The 26,306-nt window shown below is 43.2% G+C and overlaps 1 protein-coding gene across 2 annotated transcripts in view; it reads right to left on the bottom strand.

Moving 5' to 3' along the window:
* The window catches only part of LOC136877310 (juvenile hormone esterase), a 129,978-nt gene that overhangs the window by 62,043 nt on the left and 41,629 nt on the right, over positions 1-26,306 (bottom strand). For both annotated transcript variants that reach the window (XM_067151244.2, XM_067151243.2), the window contains exons 5-7: positions 24,448-24,650; positions 16,725-16,878; positions 10,211-10,389 (exon numbers count right to left, since the gene is read on the bottom strand). In XM_067151244.2, coding sequence (XP_067007345.2) covers positions 10,211-10,389; positions 16,725-16,878; positions 24,448-24,650 — 536 coding nt within the window. The remainder of the gene's footprint in view (positions 1-10,210; positions 10,390-16,724; positions 16,879-24,447; positions 24,651-26,306) is intronic.

Raw genomic sequence — 26,306 nt, 5'->3', positions numbered from 1 at the left:
CTCATCACGACGTGCAGGTCGCCTACGGACATACGATCCGAATATGTCCTCGGACACTCCCGGCACTAACGTCCATACGCCATTTCATTTCATCGGAAAAACACACTATAATGTAACATTACATTTAAACAAATGGAATAAAATAATTTCGTATTTTTTCTTTTCTTTTCCTTTTTTGCTTTACGTCGCACCGACACAGATAGGTCTTATGGTGACGATGGGACAGAAAAGGCCTAGGAATGGGAAGGAAGCGGCCGTGGCCTTAATTAAGGTACAGCCCCAGAATTTTCCTGGTGTGAAAATGGGAAACCACGGAAAACAATCTTTAGGGCTGCCGACAGTGGGGTTCGAACCCACTATCTCCCGGATGCGAGCTCACAGCTGCGCGCCCATAACCGCACGGCCAACTCACCCGGTTTTCTATTTTATTAGGGCGTTGGCACAACTCACGCGCCCTGAGAAAATTGTACTGTCTGTAAGACTCAAGTGAAAGCAGTAACCACTTGGTTCAGATGAACTGAATCATACCACACACGGCTAGCGTACTCAGCAGCGGATTGTAGGATTATAAAGAAACAGATATGACCTTAGGCAGCTCACCCAATCAGGTAGTGCTATTCAGTCACGTGGCTGAAGCGGCCATGAAACAGCCGTAGTGTTAGAATAGGTCTTCTCACTGGGTGCTCTGTTGGCTGAGCACTCGGTCACGGTAGACAATGGAACATCAGGTGCATGCATTATTTTTCGTCAAATAGAATTCTGTGTTATATAAAAGACTCTATAGCCATTCGTTGTAAAACCACCCACAACAATATTGACCTACCACTGAGTATTTTTAAGTAAGACCACTGGGGATTTTAAAAAAAAGCCTGATGAATAAGACACACATTTTTAGTACGTTTTTGTTTCAGTAACAATTAAAGAATATTTCTGGAAGCCATTCTTTGCCGCAAGGAATCCCTCGCATTAAGTTCATCGAGCTGTGAACAAAATGTCGCCAAAACTGAACCCAAAAGTTATTTCCTTGAGGAGTGTAGATCTGAAAGGAACAACACAATCCTAGAAATAACAGACTCACGTTAGACGAGAGGAAGATATTTGGTAACCACCCTCGTAGATTACAATATATGTACATGGCTGCACTCGGCTAACATGGATTCTTACGTGTGAAATATAATAATAATAATAATAATAATAATAATAATAATAATAATAATAATAATAGTAATAGTAATAATAATAAATGGCTTTACGTACTACCAACGACTTTTACGATATTTCGGGGACGCCGAGGTGCCGGAACTTAGTCTCACAGGAGTTCTTTTACGTGCCAAGAAATCTACCGACACGAGGCTGATGTATTTGAGCACCTTCAAATACCACCGGACTGAGCCAGGATCGAACCTGCCAGTTTGGGGTTAAAAGGCCAGCGCCTCAACCGGCTGCGCCACTCAGCCCAGTCTTGTGTGAAATTGTGATTAGTTAGGAGAAAATAGACATAGTTGCCCCAAAATTTGAAATTAATACAGTCCCAAAATTTACATATTACAGTAAGTCATGAAGTCGGGAAGTCCGGCTCCTTTGAATTGTCAGCATCAAGGCCTTCGTTTCAGAGTTCCGGGTTCTATTCCAGGTCGGAATCGGGGGTTTTAAACGCGTCTAGTTAATTCCTCTGACTCTGGGAATGGGTGTATGTGTTTGTCCCAATATACTCTTCATGTACACATAACTCGCTACACTACCAATCACCACGCGTAAAAGTGAATACCTTCACATAGCGTTGGTGTCAGGAAGGGCATCAGACTGTAAAACAGGGCTAAATCCAGAAGTGTGATAAAGTTTACACCCTTCACCCCACTAGAACGTAGGAAAACGTTGGAAGAAATACAGTCACTCGCATAAGTATTCGTCCATCTGTCCTGTTCATATATTGAACATCAAAAAAGCATTACAAGGCTTCGGGTACGTTCAGAAACAAATACGCAGTGCATATCCAATATATACGTACAATAATACCGGAAGAATATACATCTTGCACGTCAATACTAGTTAGTAAATGATAATGAGTGTGGTTGGGCTAGGAAATGGCAACGTAAAAGTATTCGTCCACCTTGTGCACTGGCTTGTAGAACGAACCCAGCATTGAGGAAATGAGACACATCACCAAGCTCAGTCCATCAGTGATACGGACAGTGTCGGTGAGTTAACTAGTGCATGCCTTGAGTATAATGGGTAAGATAAGGGAACGAACTGTTGTTGAACGCCAACGTATCCAACTCCACCAACTTGGTAATTCGGAACGAGTAATTGCTGAAAAAACCGGAATACCGCGAACTACAGTCGCAAGTATCATTCAGCGATATAAGACCAGTGCAACTGTACTCAACAGAGCAAGACCTGGGCGGCCAAGGAAGCTGACAGCACGCGAAGAGTGAAGCATTATACCCACCGTCCAGAAAAATCCCCATGTGTCTGCACCTGTGCTTCGAACAGAAGTACAAACCTCCACTGGGAAGAACATCAGTACCGACACCGTACGACGTGTGTTACACAGGGCTGGTTTGCAGGGGCGTACAAGTCGGAAGAAGCCCTGGATAAGTGAGGTGAACCGTAAGAAGAGGCTGGCGTTTGCCAAACAGTACGTTATGAAGCCACCAGCATTTTGGAAACGCGTGTTGTTTGCGGACGAGAGCAAATTCTGTTTATTTAATTGCTCTGGAAAGCGACGTGTATGGAGAAAGAAGAACGCCGAGCTCCAAAGTCAAAATCTGCAACCAACCGTAAAATATGGAGGAGGTTCCATAATGGTATGGGGGTGTATGTCGGTGGCTGGGGTAGGCAACTGCCATATAATACCTGAACGGATGGATAAGATGGTGTATTTGAATATATTAAAGCAACACTTACCACCCAGCGTAGCAAAATTAGGTCTTAGTAGTGGATACTTCTTCCAGCAAGATAATGACCCTAAGCACACTGCTCGGGTTGTTCGGGAATGGCTACTCTACAATACACCTCATGTGCTGCAGACACCACCCCAGTCCCCAGACTTAAACCCCATAGAGCATTTATGGGCGAAATTAAAGTGTGAATTGAGCAAGCAGCGTATTCCCAATAAAGAAGCTCTGAAGCAATCCTTCATGGAAGAATGGCACAAAATAGGCTCGGAAGTGACAGAAAAACTGGTGACATCCATGGTGAAACGCCTTCAAGCCGTGATTGATTCCAAAGGACGTTCGACGCGCTTCTGATACTTAGACAATGACTGAACATTCCTTGAGTTCTTATTGTGGATGAATACTTTTGCAACGTGACTTTCCTGCAAGCAGTGCGATTGTTTTTTATTTATTCGAGATGCCAGCGCTTAGGGTGCTATAAATTATGTCCTCAGCTGTTCAGATGGCAAATAAAACATACTATTACTTGTTTACAATTAACTTCTTTATTGTATTGGTGCTGTGGGCTATTGTCCTAACATGACGAACGCGGACGAATATTTATGCGAGTGACTGTAAGAATCTCGGGAGGTTTCTCGTTGAAAAGCCACCGTGTCCCGGGATAGGACTGCACAGCTTTGCCTTTGCAATTCCATGAGAAATACCTAAGATAATCTAAGGGATTTGTGTTATAAATGGATGAATTTGCCAGGAGTATTTATGAGCTCATATGGCCTAGATCCATCTCTGGTATGATAACAGTGTGCAATCTGTGCTGTGTCTTCTGGTATAGGCTAGATCAAGTTCATTACTTTCAATTTGTATCTCAGTTTCATCCCTGGCTTTGACAATATGAAAATAATGCCATTCCGTATGCAGCCAGTCCCTGTGTTGGGTGGTTTGAAGATGTTTCTCATAGGGTAGGATGGGTTTGAATTTCAATGGACTTCGCCGACTTTTATTTGCAGCAACTTCTGGCTCGATGAGGAAGGCAACGGGAAACTACCTTACTCCTCATTTGCCTAAAAATACACCTCTTCAGTGATACTTACGCAACGTTTGACAGTTGATGATGGATCTCTTAAGGATCCAATCCCCCTCTAGTTTGGGGTTGTAGAATATATTCACAGCAAACTCTGCCTGTCGTAAGAGGTGACCAAAAGGGAGACCTCAACTTGGGAGCGTGAGTTAGCGACCACGGTTCTCCTAGCTGAGTCTGACATTGCTTCCACTTAACTTGCACCAGTCTCCTTGCTTTCTTCTATCCTATCCGACCTCCCTTGGTGATCTCTTGTTCTCTTCCGACCCCGACGGTATTAGGGTTGCGAGGGCTATGGAGTCTTTCATTTTCACGCCTCGCTCCGATTAATATTAATAGAGGTTGGTTGCTCTGTTGAACTTCCTCTTAAAACAGTAATAACCACCACCATCACTGTTGAGGAGCCGACCAGCCTTCTTGCTGAGAATTTAACATGAATGCCAAGTAGAGCATTAAAGACAGCTGAAACTGAAGATTTATTGTGTTTTTTGTTTGGAAAATGATATTTGTTCGGGGGGTCGACTACTTTCACCATATGATATGAATCTGCGTGTAAGTGGCATCACGGAAGTGTACAGTGTTGAATGTGAGGAAAGGAACGTTAAATACGACACAAACACCCAGTCCCCAGGCCAGGGATATTAATAATTTACAATTAAAAACCCCTGACCCGGCCGGTGATCGAGCCTGGGGCCGCCGGGTGACAGGCGGACGCGTTGGCCTCTACACCGCGGGGCCGGACCAATTAAAGATGTTACTCAATTATCAAACGAAATGTTGCAGAGTTAGTGTTAAAACAAACGTACACTCAAACGCAGCCTGGCTGGAGGCTATCATCGTTAAAGCGTCAAGTCTAACATCGTGGTTAGTCGGTTCGAGTCTCGTCGCTGGGAAAAAGTTCATCATGATAATATTGGCCGGCAGGAGAGTGGAGGTGGTGGTATCGAATTCCTAATCATCAGATTGCATGCCAAATGTCTGGATTTAATTCCAGACCTCTCCGCAGTGGTCATAGGGAGTGAGGGCATGTGACACTGCTGATGCTAATTCGTCCGTCGGATGGAGACGTTAAGCCTCGAGCAGACCCGTTATTGTTATTCGACAGGAGTAGGCTATGTGCTGACACAAGGTTTCACCCTTTTCCTATCTTACTGTCGCCCTACAGCCAGAGTTGCAGGTCGGCCATGGGAGTCAGATAGAAAGACCTTCCCATCAGGCAAGTCGAGCATATACTCGGACACTCCCGGCACTAAAAGTCATACGATAAATAAGTAGCCGTCGCAGAAGATGACTTTCTTTCAAAATCCTCTACCGAGCTCGATAGCTGCAGTCGCTTAAGTGCGGCCAGTATCCAGTATTCGGGGGATAGTAGGTTCGAACCCCACTGTTGGCAGCCCTGAAAATGGTTTTCCGTGGTTTCCCTTTTTCACACCAGGCAAATGCTGTGGCTGTACCTTAATTAAGGCCACGGCCGCTTCCTTCCCACTCCTAGCCCTTTCCTGTCCCATCGTCGCAATAAGACCTATCTGTGTCGGTGCGACGTAAAACAACTAGTAAAAAAAATCCTCTTATTTGAAATAGGATGAAACATATTATGCAGGTGGTAGGATTCCAAGTGCCATCTCTTCGGTTAACGACTGTCCACAGTTTACTAACATGCTCGTACTTCGAGAATGTAAAAAATTAAATATTTCTTTGCCGGCCAATTTTTGTGGTTTTGAATGTATACATATATACCGGGTGAGTTAGCCGTGCGCGTAGAGGCGCGCGGCTGTGAGCTTGCATCCGGGAGATAGTAAGTTCGAATTCCACTGTCGGCAGCCCTGGATATGGTTTACCGTGGTTTTCCATTTTCACACCAGGCACTAGCAAAAGAAAATATATAATGGAAATATTTCAATGTGTCTCATATTTCTGTCCATGAATAAATGTACTTCTTGAAAGAGTTTCGGAAGTGTAATGTATTCAATATATTCTTAACCAAGTTCTCAGCCCGAGGGATAGACGAGCAGCTGTCGTAGAGAGCAACGGTGTCATTTACAGAAGTGTACTAGAGAATTATTTTTCAGGACTGCCGACAGTGGGATTCGAACCCACTATTTCCCGGATGCGAGCTCACAGCTGCGCGCCCCTAACCGCACGGCCAACTCGCCCGGTTACTAGAGAAATAGTGTGATAGTTTCCTGTTACTTTTTCCACCAAGCTAGCACGTGTTGTTACATATTAGTTTGCCAAATCCACCGATATACATACACTAAGCGATCATCTGAGTGACACCATCACGCCATTCATCAGCATTGCTCATCTCAGTCACTGTCATATTGTCACGGCCAAAAGTGAGACTACCGAGCTCGATAGCTGCAGTCGCTTAAGTGCGGCCAGTACCCAGTAATCGGGAGATAGTGGGTTCGAGCCCCGCTGTTGGCGGCCCTGAAGATGATTTCCCATTTTCACACCAGGCAAATGCCGGGGCTATACCTTAATTAAGGCCACGGCCGCTTCGTTCCAATTCCTAGGCCTTTCCTCTCCCATCGTCGCCGTAAGACATATCTGTGTCGGTGCGACATAAAGCAAAATAGCAACAACAAAAATGAGACTGATATATCGATGAAAGTAATAAACTTGTTCTAATCCATAAAGAAACCGTTAGTGTTCTTGTTCTTCTTGGCGTTTGTCCCGTTGGATTAGGGTCTGCTCACCGGGTCTTGGATCTTCACTTAATACGGTTCAAAGCGTCTACTGGAGGTAAGATGGTCTTTTTCAGGTCTAGGTTTATGGTGTTTTTGCCTACGCTGTTTTGGTCGGCCCCTTTGTCTATGTTTATCAGCTTTCATGTTGTGTGCGATACTGGTTACGGTAGAAGGTGATACTCGTAAGAAGTCACCATAACACCGTAGACAACTTTATCGAAGTTTCTCTTGGTTGGGTGCGATACCCACCTTCTTTCTCATTTCACCTTTGGTGTTATGGTCAATGCTAGTGAAATCCAAAATCCAACTCAACATTCGCATCTCCGTAACATGGAGCTGATCCTCAGCGCTCTTAGTTGTTACTTGGATACATTCAGGGCAACAGGGCGAATCGCTGTTCGATATATTTTGGACTTCAGGTATCACAGAGCACCTTAACGCATGCCTTGCTATGCAACCAGCCCGCACTTACTCTTGTTCGCACCTCTCACCACAGATATCTCAATCTCTTTGTAAGCTGGACCATAGACATCGTTGCCGTTGACTTGCATGCTGCCGGTATCTGAGACGTTCACGAACTCTCCTATTTTCATGTTGAGGCAAAGACCAAACCGGCTAAGGAAGCCATGCCAAGCTTAAACTTGATACTGAAGATCTTCTTTGGTGGTGCTAGCGAGTATATCATTGACACAAAGCAAAGTCCACGGAACTTCATGTGGCAGATCTCGAGAGATAGTGTCCGTAAGAAGGATTTATTTATTTATTTATTTATTTATTTATTTATTTATTTATTTATTTATTTATTTATTTATTTATTTCAGAAGCAATACATCACATAAATTATTAGTTAAGAATGAAAAATAATTAAATAGGCCTAACTGGTAAAAAACATACTAGAGGTACATTCAAAGTAACAATTATATCATATTGGACCAGAATTTGGCAAGATCTCGACCATTTGGTGTGGACTTCACTAAATCTTGCATGGTGCAAACGAGAGGGCAGGAGTTGCAATTAAGGAGGTGCGCCATAGTTCGTTCTTCTCCGCAGACTCAGAGGGTTGACTCTTCAGATAGACCCCACTTCTTCATATTGTTCTTAGATCGACCGACCCCAGACCGTAGCCTGTTCAGACTCTTCCATGTAGACCACGACTCTTCAAACCGGCTGGAAGAGTTTCAGATGGATTCATCCATCCATTGAGATCGAGGTTTCTGGATCTCCAGGGAGTTAGTCTTGATTGAGGTGACTCCGAAAGGCACTCAGTAGAATGAAGAAAACTTCTCCTCGATTTCAATCGTTGTTGAGCCGGTTGATAGTCATGTAATGGATGTGTTTGTGAAATGTCTACTTTAGATTTTTCATGTTTGGCAGCTACTTCACGTCTAATATCTGGGGAAGCAATGCCACCCAAGCAATATACCTTATCACAAGGTGTAGATCTTAGGCAACCAGTTATAAGCCGGCAAGTTTCATTTAAAGCAATATCCACCTGTTTGGCTTGACATGATCTATACCAAACAGGGCATGCATATTCTGCTGCAGAGTAGCTCAGTGCTAAAGCAGTAGCATCATTAAGGTACGTAAGAAGGATAAAGATAGGTGACGGTGTTTAACGTTGAAGTACCCTAACATTTACCTGGATGCTGTGTGAGATACCTGCTAAAATTTTCCTGAATAAATCCCTTAATGACTACTGTAGCCAGTTAACTCCACACTATAAACTGGTAGTGAACATTATCTGTGTGTTGGCCATTTTATAATAATTATGAAAATAAACATTAAAATATGCTGAAACCATTTATGTAATAATAATAATCTAGATTGTAATCACGCAAGCAAAGAGGAAGGTTGTTCATTAAGCGACTGCTGACATGGGGATCGCGATTCAGCAGTGCCAGGCAGCAATAGGTCGTTGGCACGGAAGAGGCAGGCCCGCGAGGCGTTCTATGGAATACAATACCGGACAGCACGTGGGGCTTATCCTAATTCTGATGGCAGCTTCCATAGAAGCTTGGATGGGAAGAGATGGAGAAGATAGAAAGAAATTGCCAAGGAAGCTTGTAAAGCAGAAAGGACACGAGAATAATAATCTCGTGTGGGTAATAAAGCCGGATGCAGGTCCCGCTCGTTGGATGAATGGACAGCGTCGAGGCCTTCGGTTCAGGAGTTCTCGGATTGTATTTTCGGCCGGTTCGTGAATTTTAACCAAGTCTAGTTAATTGCTCTGGATCGGTGATTGGATATTTGTGTTTTTCCTGACGCACTCCTCTTCATATAGACCTACACACAGTACACTGCACTACCAACCACTACAGAAACAAACAATAGTGGATACAACCCTCCACGCATGGTTGGTGTCAGGAAGAGCATCCGGCCGTAAAGCAGGTCCACCGAGCTCGATAGCTGCAGTCGCTTAAGTGCGGCCATTATCCAGTAATCGGGAGATAGTGGGTTCGAGCTCCACTGTCGGCAGCCCTGAAGATGGTTTTCCGTGGTTTTCCATTTTCACACCAGGCAAATGCCGGGGCTGTACCTTAATTAAGGCCACGGCCGCTTCCTTCCACTTCCTAGGCCTTTCCTATCCCATCGTCGCCATAAGACATATGTGTCGGTGCGACGTGAAGCAAAAAAAAAAAAAAAAAAAAAAAAAAAAAAAAGAGCAGGTCCAAGTCCACATGGACACAGTTCGCATCCGCGACCCTTCCAAGGTGAAGTAAAATTGGCAGAAGAACCTGAAGACTACTGCCGGATGCAGTCCTTGAATGTGGGCGGCGTTTGCCATGTATGGGACACTGCATGTTATTGTGATAGAGGATAGTGAAGTGTGTGGAATATGTGTATTGCACGAATACTGGGATAAAACAACAACTATCTAGTCCCCGAGTTAAGAGTATTAATAATTTACTATTAAAAACCTACGACCGAAATCAAGAGGTCCCGAGGTGGTGGTGGTGGTGGTGGTGGTGATTATTGTTTTAAGAGGAAGTGCAACTGGAAAACCATCCTCTATCAAGGGGAACAAATGGAAAGGGCCTGACATTTCGAAAAATGAAGGTATCGGACAAAGAAAGGCAAGGGCCACGAAAACCTCGACACCTAATACCGTCGCAGTTGGAAAATAACAAGAGTTGACCAATGGAGGTCGGATGTGAGGAATCTGGCAGAAGTGGAAGCAATGTCGGGACTCAGCTAAGGGCCCATGGTTGCCAACCCACGCTCCCAAGTTAGTCCGTGGAGCCACTTTATCACATCTTATGACAGGCAGAGGAGACGGAGGATGTTATTCTACCGCCTCCATCCACAGGGCCAGAAGGCCAAGAACACTCAGTCATGTAGCTGGACAATCATTTAGGTGTTAGTCGCAAAAGTCTAACACATACGCGCACACGTGGAAAGAAATATAAGAATGTCAACACCCAGAAGGAAGAGTACTCGTACAGCATAATATATTGTGGAACATGGGTCAGAAAGTTTAAATAAAATGTTTAATTTATCATAATAATAGATGTAGAGTTACCTGAGTACAGCAAATTTCTACTTACGTCTTTGTAGTCGTTTAGGTTATCTTGTGTAATTGGCTGTCCATCCAAGTAGAAAGTCTTCATCATCTCAGCGACCTCCAGTGATTCTTCCGAGCCCCATGGCAAGTTCAAGTCTCTTGGAACAAAGCGCTCAAAATCATCGTTCAGTATCTTCAATTTCCTCTGGTGAGCCATCAGAACTGAATGAGACAAGAAAACATCCCATAAGAAAGTAGATTCAGTTATTGAAGCAAAGACCAAACCGAACCAAACCCAATAGCGCAACAGCCCCGAAGGGCCTTGGCCTACCAAGCGACCGCTGCTCATCCCGGAGGCCTGCATATTATGAGGTGTCGTGTGGTCAGCACGATGAATCCCCTCGGCCTTAATTCTTGGCTCTCTTGACCGGGGCCGCCAACTCACCGTCAGATAGCTCCTCAATTGTAATCACGTAGGCTGAGTGGACCTCGAACCAGCCCTCAGATCCAGGTAAAAATCCCTGACCTGGCCGGGAATCGAACCCGGGGCCTCAGGGTAAGAGGCAGACACGCTACCCCTACACTGCGAAGCCAGCTATTGAAGCGAGGGCCCTTGGAATATTCGTCCATATTCGTTTAAAATGTTAAGATATTTACCAATTCGGGCTCAGTAAGCCAGTGCTCTTCGATTTGAACCTCTCATCCCGGCGTTATAAGCATTATAACAAAGACATCTTGGTACAGGCCATGAAGGCCCCTGGAAGAGTGGAAGATTTAGGCATCTAACCTCGAAACTAAGCGGGATGGATTCGTTCTAATGCCCGTGGAATTAAAAACCGGGTACCCATTTCTGCTGAGGTCTAAGTGAACTCCAAGACAGTGTGCGTCTTCAAATGTGCAAGTTTCGTTTCTATTTTTGACATAGAATAGATTTTTCGTTTCGTTCGTGTACTGTGCCTCGCGTAGGGTTTCGAGCGTCACACTGGAATGTATATAGTCCAAATACTTAGTAAACGTCCTTCTGAGCGATTGGCGGAGCGCGGTCGCATAGTTAGTGTGGGAGGTCTGCTTAGCGCCTATCTCTTCTCGGTTCGCTATCTCTTCACTTGTTTGTTGACACGTTGTACTTAGCACGATGTTTAGACAAAGACTGGGCAGCGAGAGGAGTGGGAGATACGGTAGCTCCCCCTCGAATACTCCTCCCACATACGCGGCCGATTTCCGCGCAGGACGTTTATAAAGTATTTGGATTACAGTAAGTGTAGCTTCAGCTGCAAAAACAGCTATGTGATAATGATGAGGGAGAAATACTCAACCGCAGTCCATATATCAAGAGCGGAAATTCTTTGAAATTCCTGTCGTATACAGCGAGGGGTTCCACCAAGAATTCGGTATAATGCACCGCTTCATAAATATGAGTGTTATTGAATTCGAGTAAAACATATCCATAGAACAACTATGAATTACGTCTAAATCGTTCATGTACGGTTAGAAGGCAGAAAATATTGTTTAAAATTAATTTCCTTAACTGGTGACGTTATAGTGAGTTATAGTGAGTGTTGAAATCGGAATTGTGACAACGCAGTGAAATTAGTGTAGCTCGCGACCCCGTAGTTCTAGAGTGTTGCATAATGGTATCGTCACATTTGCTTCATAGAACTCTATCATACTGGCTGCCATTGGTCGCCATAACCTCCATAAATTCGTGATCAGTTGAAAATTGTGCAAAATTTGCAAAATTTGTACATACGAGGGTTGGGACATAAGTCATTGCAACGATTTCTTTTCCTCACATTTCCACGGTGCTACCGTGGACTGCGGGACTACTTTGAAGATTTACTGTTTGAAGATTACTTTACAAGGATGTCATGGCTGATAGTTTCCTTGATCTATATCCTACACCTGGTGAACCTACTCGGTATCATTCATATATCCCATAGCATCTTAAGCTCCACACTCCCATCTGGCCATATGTCCTGAAGAGCATGACACTGATAGTACAGACACAGCACGAGATGGCGGTGCGTTGGACCGGTACCACACACACGGCGATGAGACTGCAGTAGTGAGTCAGGCTGCGTACAGAGTGGAAGTGACGAGGTAACTTCAGCGCTGGGTGTGGGAAGTACTGGACCATCCACCATACTCGCCGGATCTGTCTCCGTATGATTTTGACCTGATCTACAAAGTCAAAGAACTATTGCATGGGATGTGGTTTGGGACAAGAGAGGACATTATTAGCACTGCAAAATTCACACATGGCCAGGTGACTGGTATCCAACGTCTCTCGCATCGCTGTCAATGTGCAGTAGACAATCCACAGGACCACCTTGAAGATTTACTGTATGAAGGTTACTTTACTCGGTGAGAATAAACATCATGTAGCACAAGAATTTCCTGGCTTTATATCCTACAGCTGTTAAACGTACTAGGCATTAATCATACATTCCACAACATCTTTCGCTCCCTACTCCAATCTGTATATTTAAATTTGTAGATCCCGCATTGGTGTGAACAAAAGTAGTTGCCCTTGGCTTATGCGCCAACCCTCACATTTTTGGTCTAAATAAATTAGGAACTTCCGTTAACGAATTCAGAAAGGTAGAGAGAAATCTGAGGATTAGATTAAGCCCAAGAAGTCTGCAGCAGACCATGGCAGAAAATACCGACAGTGTAAGAAATGAAGGCGCAGAGGAACGTACAACCTAGTACTTGTAGCGCACTTGTGGAACCTGCGGTCTACGGGTCGGGTATAGGTGACGAAGCAAGGATGTCTCTCACACCATCTCTGATCACCAGCAGCTCGTGAAGGATGACCAAGTCCGAGTGGAGGCGGGCGTATCAAGCGACTGGGAAAATTGCAGTTACAATCAATCGCTGTGCCTGCGAAAACCGCCAAGTAGTTATAATGTTGTGGTAGATATACTGCACCGCAGCACATGTCAAGAGCGAAAATTCTTTGAAATTACTCGCATAATATTGAACATGACCGGCTAAAATTTTAAGCTGAAATATTTGACAGAGGTTTTCGCAGGCGCAATGCACATGAATAAGGGTGGCCTGCTCTATAAAAGGTTATACTAGACGCCGCTCAAGAAACCATCACCGAGCTCGATAGCTGCAGTCGTTTAAGTGCGGCCAGTATCCAGTATTCGGGAGATAGTAGGTTCGAACCCCAGTGTCGGCAGCCCTGAAAATGGTTTTCCGTGGTTTCCCATTTTCACACCAGGCAAATGCTGGGGCTGTACCTTAATTAAGGCCACGGCCGCTCCCTTCCCACTTCTAGCCCTTCCCTGTCCCATCGTCGCCATAAGACCTATCTGTGTCGGTGCGACGTAAAGCAACTAGCAAAAAAGAAACCATCCCTGTTTCATCCAGCAAAGGGAAGCACCCCTGGTGGACCACAGAGTGCGATCAGGCTAGAGAGAAAAGGTGCAGAGCCTGGATCAAGTGGAACCAGCGCAAGGATGAACCCAAACATCAGGCATTCATTGCGCGAAAAGAACCCAGCGAGTAACATCCGCAAAACCAAGAGGAACTACAACAGATCTCAAATACAACAGGCAGAAGAAGACTTCAAGGTAAACAATTCAATATATCTCTATAAGTTACTAAAGAAACATACTACATAATAAACGGCCCCCACCTTGCATCTCCGAGGGCCAGATGGGAAGCTTCAAATGAACAACAGGGACTGCACCAACACCTTTGCAGAGTACTCCAAGAAACTCTTCAACTCAGGAGAACCTGAAGAGAGACTGGCCTTTACCGTACCCACTGTCAGGAACCAGGACTCTGTACCACCCGAAAGGGAAGAAATAGAGATCATCAATTGTCTCAAGAACAACAAAGCCCCAGGTGAAGATGGTATAGTCGCAGAGATGTGGAAGCACGTAGATGAACAATCCCTCCAGAGTACCACCCAGATCATCCAAGACATATGGAGAACAGAGGTCCTACCAGAGGAATGGACCTCAGTCATGATCCATCCACTACGCAAGAAGAGAAGTATGACCGATCTCAACGACTACAGAGGCATCTCCCTGTTGCTTGTAACCTACAACCTGCTAACTAGAGTCACTGAACAGCTGGACTCTCAACAGTGTTAATACCAGGTTGGTTTCCGCGTCAGTAGGTCTTGCACAGAGCAGATACAAAACCTCAAGACCATCCTCACATATAGGAGCCGAGGGGGACATTCCTGGGTAGCCATTATGATGGATTTCCGAAAGTCATAAGACTCAATACACTCTTTACTCTGCGGGAACTAGACTTAGCTGAGAAGACCACCAGACTGACCCAAGCTATCTTGATGAACACCACCTCCAAAGTCAAGTTCAGGGATGAGTTCTCTGAGATCTTTCCCATTCATACAGGAGTCAGACTGGGAGATGGCCTCTCTTGTATCCTCTTCAACTGTGTACTAGAGAAGATCATCAGGGAATGGACTGCCATAATGTCATCAGAAGCAGTACTGAAGCTTGGATACAAGAAATACAACCTTAGTGTACCCTCTCTAGCCTTTGATGATGATCTCATCCTACTGGCCAACAGCATGGAAGAGGCTACTCACCAACTACAGAGCCTCTACAGCAGGGCCTCTCAGGGTGCATGCGCGTGGTGCATGCACTGTGCACGGTGCAAAAGACGACTTGGCTTGGTTGACCAGAGTGCAGACCCCCACTCCTCGATTTGGAGCAATAGCGCTTACTCTCTCTTTCCTCACACCTGTCTCGCTCGCTCCGCCTGTCTCCCTCTGCCCCACTTGCGCCATAGCGCTCCAAATCCGGGCTGAGTTTAGCCGAGTAGAGCCGAGCTTAGCCGAGCTTAGCCGAGTAGCCCAGAGACGAAGCGCTGAACCGAGCCATGCCGAGCGGGAGCGATGCACAGTGCACGGACCTCTTGCGCCTCGATCTGCACGCGTGAGATTTTGGGTGTTTGAGAGGCCCTGCTCTACAGTATTGCAGCAAAAACCGGCTTGAGGTTCAACCTACAAAAGACGGAGTTTGTCACTAATATAAAGCAAGCTCCTCCTACAATCCCACTAGGAAACAACACCATACGTAAAGTTCCTGCAGTCAAATACTCAGGAGAATGGATCTCAGCAAATGAGAGCGAAATTTTGGGCATAGACACCAGGTGCACAAAGTTAAAGTGGGCCTGTCATTCCTGTAAAATCATCTGCACTTCCAAGTACCTCTCCAAGAACCTAAAGCTGAAGCAGTACAACTCAGTAGTAAGACCCTCTGTACTCTAGTGCCTCTTGATGAATCGAAAAGGCCTACTCAGGAAACTAGAACTTAAAGAGAGGATGGTCTTGAGGAAGATACTGGGACGCATGAGAGAGGAGAATGACACCTGCAGAATCGGGCACAACGACGAGCTCTATAAACATTAGGAAGGAGACCATAGCAAAGAGTTAAGACGAGCCCCGTGGTCCCTAGTAGGTCAAAACGAACGAATAAAAATAAGAAGAAGAAGAAGTACAACTTAAGAAATTTATCCAAATCTAGAAAAATATTGAAAAACATATTTTCAATTTATTCTCCATTTTTAAACGGATCTAATATGTCGTGCCATTACTGATGAACTTATTTCGAAAACCTATATCTCTAACTTTAAATGACCTGTCCACCACTGCACTTTAATTATCTATAATAATAGTATAACGAGAGCTCCAGGGTTTACCTAGAGAACCTGGAGCTCTAGTGAATAACCACAAAATTAAAAAGTAATTATAATTAAAGTGCATAAACATAAAATAAATATAGTGGAGATGCTCTAATTTCCGTTCAGTTCATACATTGCTTCAGACATTGGCTATTGATGCGCATAGAATTGGTTCCCGCCGTGTCAGGCTTTCTCCCAACTGTCAATCACTGATCAGCTGTTCATAAAACCACGTGCATTGATGATCAGAAATATACACATAGGAACGCAGGAGTGTCCATACCAGAAACGTTAACTTCTCTGCTTCATGACTTATACAGAGAACAAACTTTCGGCACGGAAATACAATGTTTTATTTTTACATTTAAACTCTTTGGGCCACAGACTCCAAATATGTCGGCTGTCGGCCTCATCATAACAACACAGTTACGCAGTTCTATTACAGAAGGAAACTGAAGTACGATATTAGAGTAAAGAAGCTATAAAGATGTTTCGGATGAAGGTATGTGGGATAATACGAGTGATACGAAAACAATAATTCTTTGGCGATAGACAGATGTCGATAGGTTGAAGATTCCGATATTCTTATACCGGATTGGTCACTGGAGCCATGAGCTAAATAGTCAATGTAGTACACCTCAACATATCTCCGCGCAATGGGAATGGCAAGCAGAAATATTTCTTTGTTTACATCGACCTACCATCCCTGACGATGTCTGTATACGTGTTGGGGTGGCAATGCTGACCTCCGGATGTGTTCCATTTGCACAGACAAAAATTTTCCATTTGACAAATATCAACCGCCAGGAGCTGTAACTGGTCAAAACAAACGACTAGTGAGCACATTCGGATTGCAGTACGTAGCGTCAAGAATAAGAATTTCTTACTGTTAAACATTAGTAGTCCTTCGGCGTCGTTGGCACCCGCCAGGAAAGGAACTTTATGAAAGTCTCCATCTTCCAGGATTTCCAGAGGCTCTCGTGGGAGGAAGGTGGTGTCCACCGTAGGCGCGAATGGTAGAGGGATTTCGACTCGTTTATCCTGAAACAAATGTTTGACGAAAATTAAGTCAATTCCATGGCATTTGGAAAAGACATACAACATATAATTTTATGACAAGAAAAGCTACAATACTTGTCTATGATATTATACATTGGCTTATATGTACTGTATAAGAGAAGAGTAGAAGGTACTGCTTGTGTCTACTCGCAAGTGAACAAGAGGAAGAGGGTTCCCTCAGAAGTGACATGCAGAAGAAATCGTTGCAGCAAACAAATATATATCTACCCGTAGCGTCTAGCAATAATTACAAGCTTTCACCCACACACTTTTCCTGTTAATATACTCATCATAATCTTGGAGCTTGTTAAAACAAACGCGTATCCAGTCAACATCATCAATAGCATCAGGTCAGGGAAACTGGTTTTTCTTCCGCTGATTTTTAGCATTCTGTAGAGCTTGATTTGTGTTTCGGAATTGCATCCAGTATTTTAAGTTTCTTTCAATTCCCAACCTAGCATCTGAAATTTCTCTTGATTCTGTGCTCTGATTACATGCATGTCTTCTACTGTCGCACTCTTAAAAGTAGGATCACCAGCATAGCGCAGAAATATCTCCATCTTCTGTTCGCCTTGAGAGCAACACATTCTGTTTCATTATTTTTCTTTTAGGAAATACTGGACCATTAACTCTATATTTTATTTAGTTAATCTATGAAACTCATTTTAGTTAATGGTAAGAGGTAATAATAATAATAATAATAATAATGTCGGTTGTACGTCTCACTAACTTAAGAGATTCTATAAAATCATAAAGACATTTCATCCACTCACAAATTTGTAAACTACTACTTCATTTTTCCACAATACTGTAATAATATTGCAGAATAGGAATGTTTTATTTATTTTGTGAGTGCATTAGTTTAAAGATTAAGGAGTTCCTAAATAACACTATGATGATTGCATGTAAATGGTCTAATTAATGGACGTTTTTGAAGCCTTTTCAGCGACCCACCATAACGGCAGAAGATCTATGATTCGAATCTCGGCAAAACCAACGTGAATTCATCCGGGTTTTTCCTTGACCTGGACAGAAATGCACATACAGTCAGTGGTCGAGTTTGTGTTGATTAATTTTTTGTTTATTGTTTACTGTTTGCTGATATAGGCCTAAACAATTAAAAAAAGATATAGATCTATTTGGTTTTGTTTGTTTCTTGTGAGTAAGTTCTGACTTTACTCATGTAATGATTTTCTTGGTCCCAAGTATTGGATCATTCTATAATTTCTGTAAATTCTGTATAATTTAATTTTATTTTGTTCATTGATGTAAATGGTAGGTGGGCATTAACCACTCAAATAGCTTCAATTATTATTCTTGTCTAGATTTAACTTTGTTCCCAGTGTCGAAGAGAATGTAATAATAGGGTTCGCTGGCGCATTTGTAAATACAATACTTTACTAGATCATTAATGGGTGTGGACTTGTCTGAAACTAATTCAAAATTATTTTGTCATGTGATTTTTTTTTATTGCGGAGGGTCACGTACTCCAAAATATGTATCAGTTTATGTTACAGTTCTTCTATATGTCTCCAAGGCCATTAAATATTAGTTTGCTCATCTTGGGAGAATTTCATTTGCCGTAGCATAGAGCGTCCTGAATTTTCCTCCACACCCTTAAGCCTGTAAGCTAGATATTATTTTCTCGAATAAACCACCCCAAGATTGCCGGTAATCAGGATCTGTGATACGGATAAGTGTGCGTTCGAATCCTGCACAGGCCTTGGGCGTTGCCACATCTGTTGTCAAGGATACTTGGCATAGTGGTGGCATAGTATACCAGGCCAGAAAGGGTTCAATATCTGGTACCAGTTTCTGTCTGTTAAATGCTCCTGTTTCCTCAATATATCTATGTAAGGCAACAGAAGTTAGGATGTATGTAGTTCGAACTCATGCCGATAGATATAGCTGTATACGTCATCACGGCGAATATGAGACAATCATTTCGCACAAAGAAACGTATTTTTCTTTAAAAAGTACAAAAGTCGTGGTCGTGAGAGATTTTTTTGTATTTTTCTTGTAAAGAAGAGATAACCTATAACTGGTATCAATTTCAGCAGTTAAAACATTCTCGTTTTCTCAATATCGCTATGAATGACGGCAGAATAGAGATTTAATATATACCAGGTGGTCCACCAGCCCCTTGCCATCCAGTTTTATGCATCCCTTGACATTTACTACAATTCTGAAAGACATCGGTCCCTCTCCCTAAACCGGGGTAATATAACGAGATGTCTTTTTACGGGTTAGAAGACAGTAGAAATCGTGAGTACCACTATTAATTCATTGTCGGTACCTCGAATGAACCTGTAAAACGAGTACAGATACGCAGAACACGTACTTTAAAACAAGAGGTGGGTGCACAGACCGGGAGCACGGTACTCTATAGGCTGGGAAGTGGGCGCCGTAGGTCAAGTGTCGCAGTAGCTCATATGGCAAGCGGGCGGGGAGATATGTGATAGTGGACAGGGCTCGTGGTAGGAGGTTCGAATCCCACATAAGAATTATTTTACACCCAGTTGCCTGGGATGTGGTAAGGTTGCATACTTGATAGCTTCCAAGGACTGATTTGTTTATTTGACCCTGTAAAAGACCGGATGTATCGTTGCATTGGGTATGGTGCTGGGTGGGACGAGGATGTGGAGATGATGGTCTGTGACCAGTATAGACTGGGAAGTGGGCGCCGTAGGTCAAGTGTCGCAGTAGCTCAAATGGCTAGCGCGTGGTAGGATGTGTGATAGTTGACAGTGCTCGAGGCTTAGAAGGTTAAGTACCCTGCAAGTATTTTTTTAAAGCCAGTTTCCTGGTATATGGCAAGGTTGTATACTTAATACCGGCATTTTTCACAGACTGGTTAGTTTATTTGGCCCTGAAAAGGGCCGTTGGTATGGAGCTCGGTTGATAGACGCTAGAAAACATGTGACAGGATTTCAGTTCTCGACGTCGTTGAACGCAGCACCTGCTCGAACTGACGACCTCCGTGATCGATACAGAGATGCGCGATGTTGTAAGGACCTAGTTGCTTTACGTCGCTCCGACACAGATAGGTCTTATGGCGGCGATGGGACAGGGAAGGGCAAGGAGTGTGAAGGAAGCGGCCGTGGCCTTAATTAAGGTACAGCCCCAGCATTTGCCTGGTGTGAAAATGGGAAATCACGGAAAACCATTTTCAGGGCTGCCGACAGTGGGGTTCGAACCTACTATCTCCCGAATACTGGATACTTGCCGCACTTAAGCGACTACAGCTATCGAGCTCGGTGTTGTAAGGGCCGTCTGGTCATCTGCAACATCTCCGGCGAAACGGATCGCCATGCCTCTCTGAGCTGTCTAAGGTGACAAGGACTGGCCGGCTCCTGTGCATACACCAGTCGTTTTTCATCGTCCCACATAAAAATATCCAGGGGCGTAAGGTCGGGCGATTTGGCGGGCCAGGAGACAGGTCCTTTACTTCCTATCCATTTATCACGATACGTCGTATGGAGATGGTTCCGGACGACCACCGCCGCGTGCGGTGGAGCTCCGTCATGTTGAAACCTCATCATGTAGCGGTCTAGGAGTAGGACATTTTTCAACAATGTTGTTAGTTCATCTTTGAGAAACCGCAGATGGCGTTGGCTGATCAGATGGTCCTCAATGAAATGGGGACCGATGAGGTGATCACCCATGACTCCACACAGTACATTCACGCCTCTTGTACCTGAAAAGCTGTCTGTCGCACCCAATGGGGATTATCCACACTCCAGTAATGCATATTATGGCGATTAACGGTTCCATTGTTGTGGAATCTTGTTTCGTCCGTAAATAAGAGAGTCGCTAGAGAAGCAGGATCAGTGTCCACATGCTGTAGGATCTAGTGACAGAACACCACCCGGGCATCGAAATCATGACCATGGAGCTCCTGGTGTAGGTGCAGATGGTTCGAGTGAAACCGGTGGGAATGTTATATACGCATAGCAGACGCTCGGCTGATGTTCGTCTCCTGTGCAATGGCCCGTTTGCTAGCATGAGGGTTACACCGGATAGCGTCAAACATGACCTTTTCATTGTCAACAGACGTCACGGGATGATCTCGAGGAGGCCGTGTCCTTCCTAGGAATGCAGTATCCCGCAGGCGTCTTTCCACATTCCCAAATGTCATGCCCGTCGGTTGTCTATCCGGATAGCGTTTTTGGTACAGGCGTTGTGCCTGGTATGCATTCTGTTTAGCTTCTTCATAGATAAGTAACATATCCACATACTCATCGCTGGAATACATCTCGAGGCAGTGAATAAACTTTGTGTTGTGAAGTGCTTCGAATGAAGTGAGTTCGCGCAGCTACATGCTTACCTGCCATCGCATGTTGTTATCGTTCCAATGGGGCATACTTTGCCCTACCTGTGTGGTCTACGAAGCTTGGAAGATGTACGACGTATCTAACTGGCCACATACCATCCTCTCCTCATCCTCGTCCAACCATGCACCATGCCCAATGCAACGATATATCCGGTCTTTTACAGGGTCAAATAAACAAATCAGTCCTTGGAAGCTATCAAGTATTCAACCTTACCACATCCCAGGCAATTGGCTGTTTAAAAAATCTTATGTGCGATTCAAACTTCCTACCTCGAGCACTGTCTACTATCACATATCTCCCTGCGCGCTTGCCATGTGAGCTATTGCGACAATCGATACTAAATCTACGGCGCCCACTCCTTAGCCTATACAACACCGCGCTCCCGGTCTGTGCGTCTACCTCCTGTTTTAAAGTACGTGTTCTGTGTATCTGTACTCGTTTTACGAGTTCATTCGAGGTACCCATAATGAATTAATAGTGGCGCTCACGGTTCCTGCTGTCTTCTAGCCCGTGAACACACATATCATTATATTACCCCGGTTTAAGAAGAGGGACCGTTGTCTTTCAGAATTGTAGTAAATTTGAAGGGATGCATAAAACTGGATCGCAAGGGGCTGGTGGACCACCCGGTATATGGATAGAAGATACTTCCAAGAATCACATTCAGGTCTTAATATTCATTTTCATTCCCTTCAATTAAAAACCCTTGTTTAAATCCCCAGAGGATCTATTCCCCTACAATCCGTCTTATCATAATCATCATCATCAGGGATAACCTGGGTGGGTGGGGAGGGGTCTATACGGAGAAGAAAATTCTCAGCTGGCTCAACTGATGGTGTTTATGGATTGTTGGGCACAAAAGAAGCTCATGCACACATCTATCACTCACCATCTAGCCTCATCCCGTCACTTCCAATATCCACACATTTTTTATCATGTAATTTCTAAAAAAATTAAAAATTATATAATAAACGAAAAATCGCACACATTCATTTATTCATTCCTTCATCCTTGAACTCATTCATTCAACGAGCAGCATAACCTCACACCTAATCATTCACCAATCATCAATTATCAACTCCTTCATTCCGTATGCATAATAATCACAAACATCCACACTCCATCTCATGTCAAATAACAAATCATCACAGAAAACCAACCCAAAAATCTCATTTAACTACACTCTTCCGTTTAACCAAGAGGCCGAACATTTTCTGCCTCAAATTATCACTTCCTTCTTAACAATCTTACGTTTACACTCCCCTTTCAACGCACCAAAATTTGCTGGCCATAGAGAAGGCGTTACCCTCGAGGTGTGCCGCCATACTCTTTAAGGGTAAGGAATGAAAACATTCTACATAATTATGTATTATTATTATTATTATTATTATTATTATTATTATTATTATTAATTATACAAGTACAGTCCGGCTCCATGGCTAAATGGTTATGGTGCTGGCCTATGGTCACAGGGGTCCCGGGTTCGATTCCCGGCAGGCTCGGGGATTTTAACTATCATTGGTTAATTTAGCTGGCACGGGGGCTGGATGTATGTGTCGTCTTCATCATCATTTCATCCTCATCATGACGCGCAGTTCGCCTACGGGAGTCAAATCAAAAGACCTGCACCTGGCGAGGCGAACATATCCTCGGACACTCCCGGCACTAAAGCTATACGGCATTTCATTTCATTTCATCCAAGTACAAACCTTATTTTACACAAGGTATATTAGGCCTACAGACAATAAAACTAGATTAATACATAAAATAACTAAAACTTAAAACTGGGACGACATGTAAATAAAACGGAGAAATTTAGCAAACGCATTATAACAGCAACTTTTTTTTAAATAAATCATGTATGGGTGTATACACAGGATGTCCCAGGAGAAAAGGTCAATATTCAGGGCTGTGACTGAAACTATTTTCACACCAAGCAAATGCTGGGGCTGTACCTTAATTAAGGCCCCGGCCACTTCCTTCCCCACTCCTAGCCCTTCCCTGTCCCATCATCGCCATAAGACCTATCTGTGTCGGTGCGACGTAAAGCAATTGGCAAAAAAAAAATGTTTGTTTTTTTACTTCTTGCAGGTAAAATGGCGGATAAAAGCAACAAGCGTTCTCGTAATTTTACTTGTAAGGAAATAGAATTGCTTGTGCCGTTAGTACAGAAATATTTATATAATCCGTGAAACAGTGGCCTTATGAATACCTCCGAAATCTCCCATTTTAAGAAACATACTACGAGAGGCATAAAACCGCAGTGCTTTTAGTAGCTGACCGAGGGATTCTACAGCATGATTTCTGAAATAGAAGGAAGTTACTTTATTTCCTAAAATTTACAATTTTGACATTCAAACAGTTTAAAAGGTCATTTTTACATTCTTACCTTTTTGTTGCATGTTTTATTCTAGCACCAATTTGCTGAAATATGGTTATGACAGTCTGTTTTGCAAGCCTAAACCTATTTAAAAACTATTTTTCATTCCATATATGAAAGTGACATGCCCTTGCTCGAAAAATTCGTAGTGCCCATGGTCGTTCAATAATTTGAATCACTTCTTTGTCATCGCTTAGTATTTTTTTAAACACAAAGAAGTATCTTCGAGATCCATTCGTTCTGCCATGTTGTAAGGTTGTGTATTCTTAAACTTTAGTTTAAACGGTAGATGGGTGGCAGAAAAATTAACCCCTGGTTAAACTTAAGATTAAGTTTTATAATACACGACTAACAGATAAACCGAAGTTTAAACTGAACCAAAAGTTTAAACCTCTATTATAATACCGGCCCTAAGACACATAGGTCCGCGCCACTAGCCCAAAAACAAATGTACGTTAAACGCGTTTTTTATCGGAAACCATTCGGAGTAGTGTATATGGTCATATGAAGATTTTTGCTTCAAATGGTCGTTCCTGTCATATCCCTGAATACTGACAATTCCTCCTGGAACATCGTTACATGCGGTAAACCAGTTTACGTAGAATTCAGAAAGGTACACCGAAACGAGCTTAACGCCCACGTTTAGTCCTTTCCCCCTTTGAGAACTAATGTCCAAAACCAGAGGGCCGCATCCAAAAAATTAGTCAATATTATAATTATTGTAAACAATATGTAGGGCCGATGACCTTAGATGTTAGGCCCCTTTAAACAACAAGCATCATCATCATCAAACAAGATGTAATGATTCTCTTTTACAAGAATGAAATAGTTACTTACTTCTTCAGAAATGGAGGCGAAGAAGCTGAGTGCAGCCAGTTTACGAGCCGATACTTCTCTGAGGCACGCTGCCAGGGCTTTCGTTTCCAGATCCTTACAGCCAGCCTTCTCAGCCAGAATCTTCACGTTCGCTCGGACGGACTTCTTAAAGGCCCACGGATTAAGCGCTGAACCACTCTGGCATATGGCACGCTTGAAGAGACCTGTATACAGTGTCGAGTTAAATCATTACTCCAGCCTATAATTGACTCGATGAGCTCAGAAAAACAGGCATCTTTACCAAAACGAATTTTACAGGAGACAAAAAGACACAAACATTTCAAATATAAAACAGACATAGAGAAATTCTTATTTTTTCTGAACTCAACTAGGTTTAGTTACACCATGACGAATATAAAGCCAAGTGAGATGACTCTGCCATTATAGCATGGTAGTTTGTGGTCCCGCCACTGCAAGCACTGCAAGCGGTTATATCCAACACGTGGTCCATTAGTTCCGGCAAGCCGGGTATAGAAAAGTGTGGGACACGTTACTTTGTAAGATATTTCAGTGAATAAGTTATTCTTTCTTTTCAGTTCCTAAACCCAGTTCGTTGTGTATTGTGTACTTCAAGCATGTAGCTTGTGTGGTTTGATTAATTTAATAGTTCAGCATGCCGTACTGTTTTGTGCATGGATGTAAGTCGGGCTATTGTAGAGTATTTAATGATACGCGATGTTTTCACCACCATTGGGTAGAAATCAATTTGAAAAATGAGCTACAGCTATTCCACGGAAGGATACTGAGTTAACACGTAATAGCAGAATTTGTCATGTAAATTTCTCTGATGATTTGATAGTAAAATCAGATAGTTTTATAGTGAATTGTAAAAATGTAAAAAAGTGGATATCTCTCGTGTGAGATGGAAATTACGTCCAGGTGCAGTGCCTCACATTTTCCCTAATTAGCCGAAATATCTTTCAAGTGAGATTAAGTCCCGTGAAACTCTCAACAGGGAAAAGAACCTAGACACCATCAGGAAAAGAAGAAAGATGTTTGAAGACGGTAGTGCAGCAGCGAATGGGGAATTAAAAGGTCAGTCTAATGTTGATCAAAATTTGGGTCATTCTAATGTACTTTCTGATGCCGAAAAGACAGTATTATCGCTCAAAAGGCACCCAAAAATGCTAATCGAAATTTAATTCGAGCTAGATCCAGTCTCAACTCAGAAAAATCGAGAATTAATTTCCTGGAGAAGCAGGTCAGAAATACACAGGCGTTCAATTATAGAGATAACAAACACCTTAGCAAGAAGGAAAAGATCTTTTAGAAAGTCCCGTTGTATGAACCAAAAACCGGCATATATTTCTAATTTTTATGAAATCCGGCACATCGGGACCCTGTAAAGCAGCAAACTAATGCCGCGACGAGTATAAGAACGGCCGTGGAATTCAAGTGTTCTATGTTTACAGATTAGCACGACGAATATAAGACTTATCATTATCTGAAGTACCAATTTTTCATCAGAACGAAGGAAATCCAGCGAGATTAACAATCTAGAACATCCGCCAAATCATCACGAAGCTTTCGAAAGTCCAGTAACCGACAAATTGAGTTGGTAAGTATAATATTAACCTTTAAATAGTTCATGGGTGTTTGTTTTAATATTTTGGGAGTTAGTTATGTGTTTATGTAATAACTTGTGCTTTCCGCAACATGTGATGAAGGCCGTAGTTCATATTTCCATATATGATATTTCCCATTGTACCCTGCCGTGGTATTTTAATTGTAATATCTCATCGTTTAAAAAAAACGGTGTATATATATATATATACTTACGAGTTACGGAATAATACGTTTCCTCTGCATCATTCCGAAGA

The sequence above is a fragment of the Anabrus simplex genome, chromosome 7 (genome assembly GCF_040414725.1).
Source record: "Anabrus simplex isolate iqAnaSimp1 chromosome 7, ASM4041472v1, whole genome shotgun sequence".
In the NCBI taxonomy this organism is placed as follows: domain Eukaryota; kingdom Metazoa; phylum Arthropoda; class Insecta; order Orthoptera; family Tettigoniidae; genus Anabrus; species Anabrus simplex.
The sequence above is the reverse complement of the archived record's forward strand: the minus strand, read 5'-3'. Positions and strand labels throughout refer to the sequence as shown.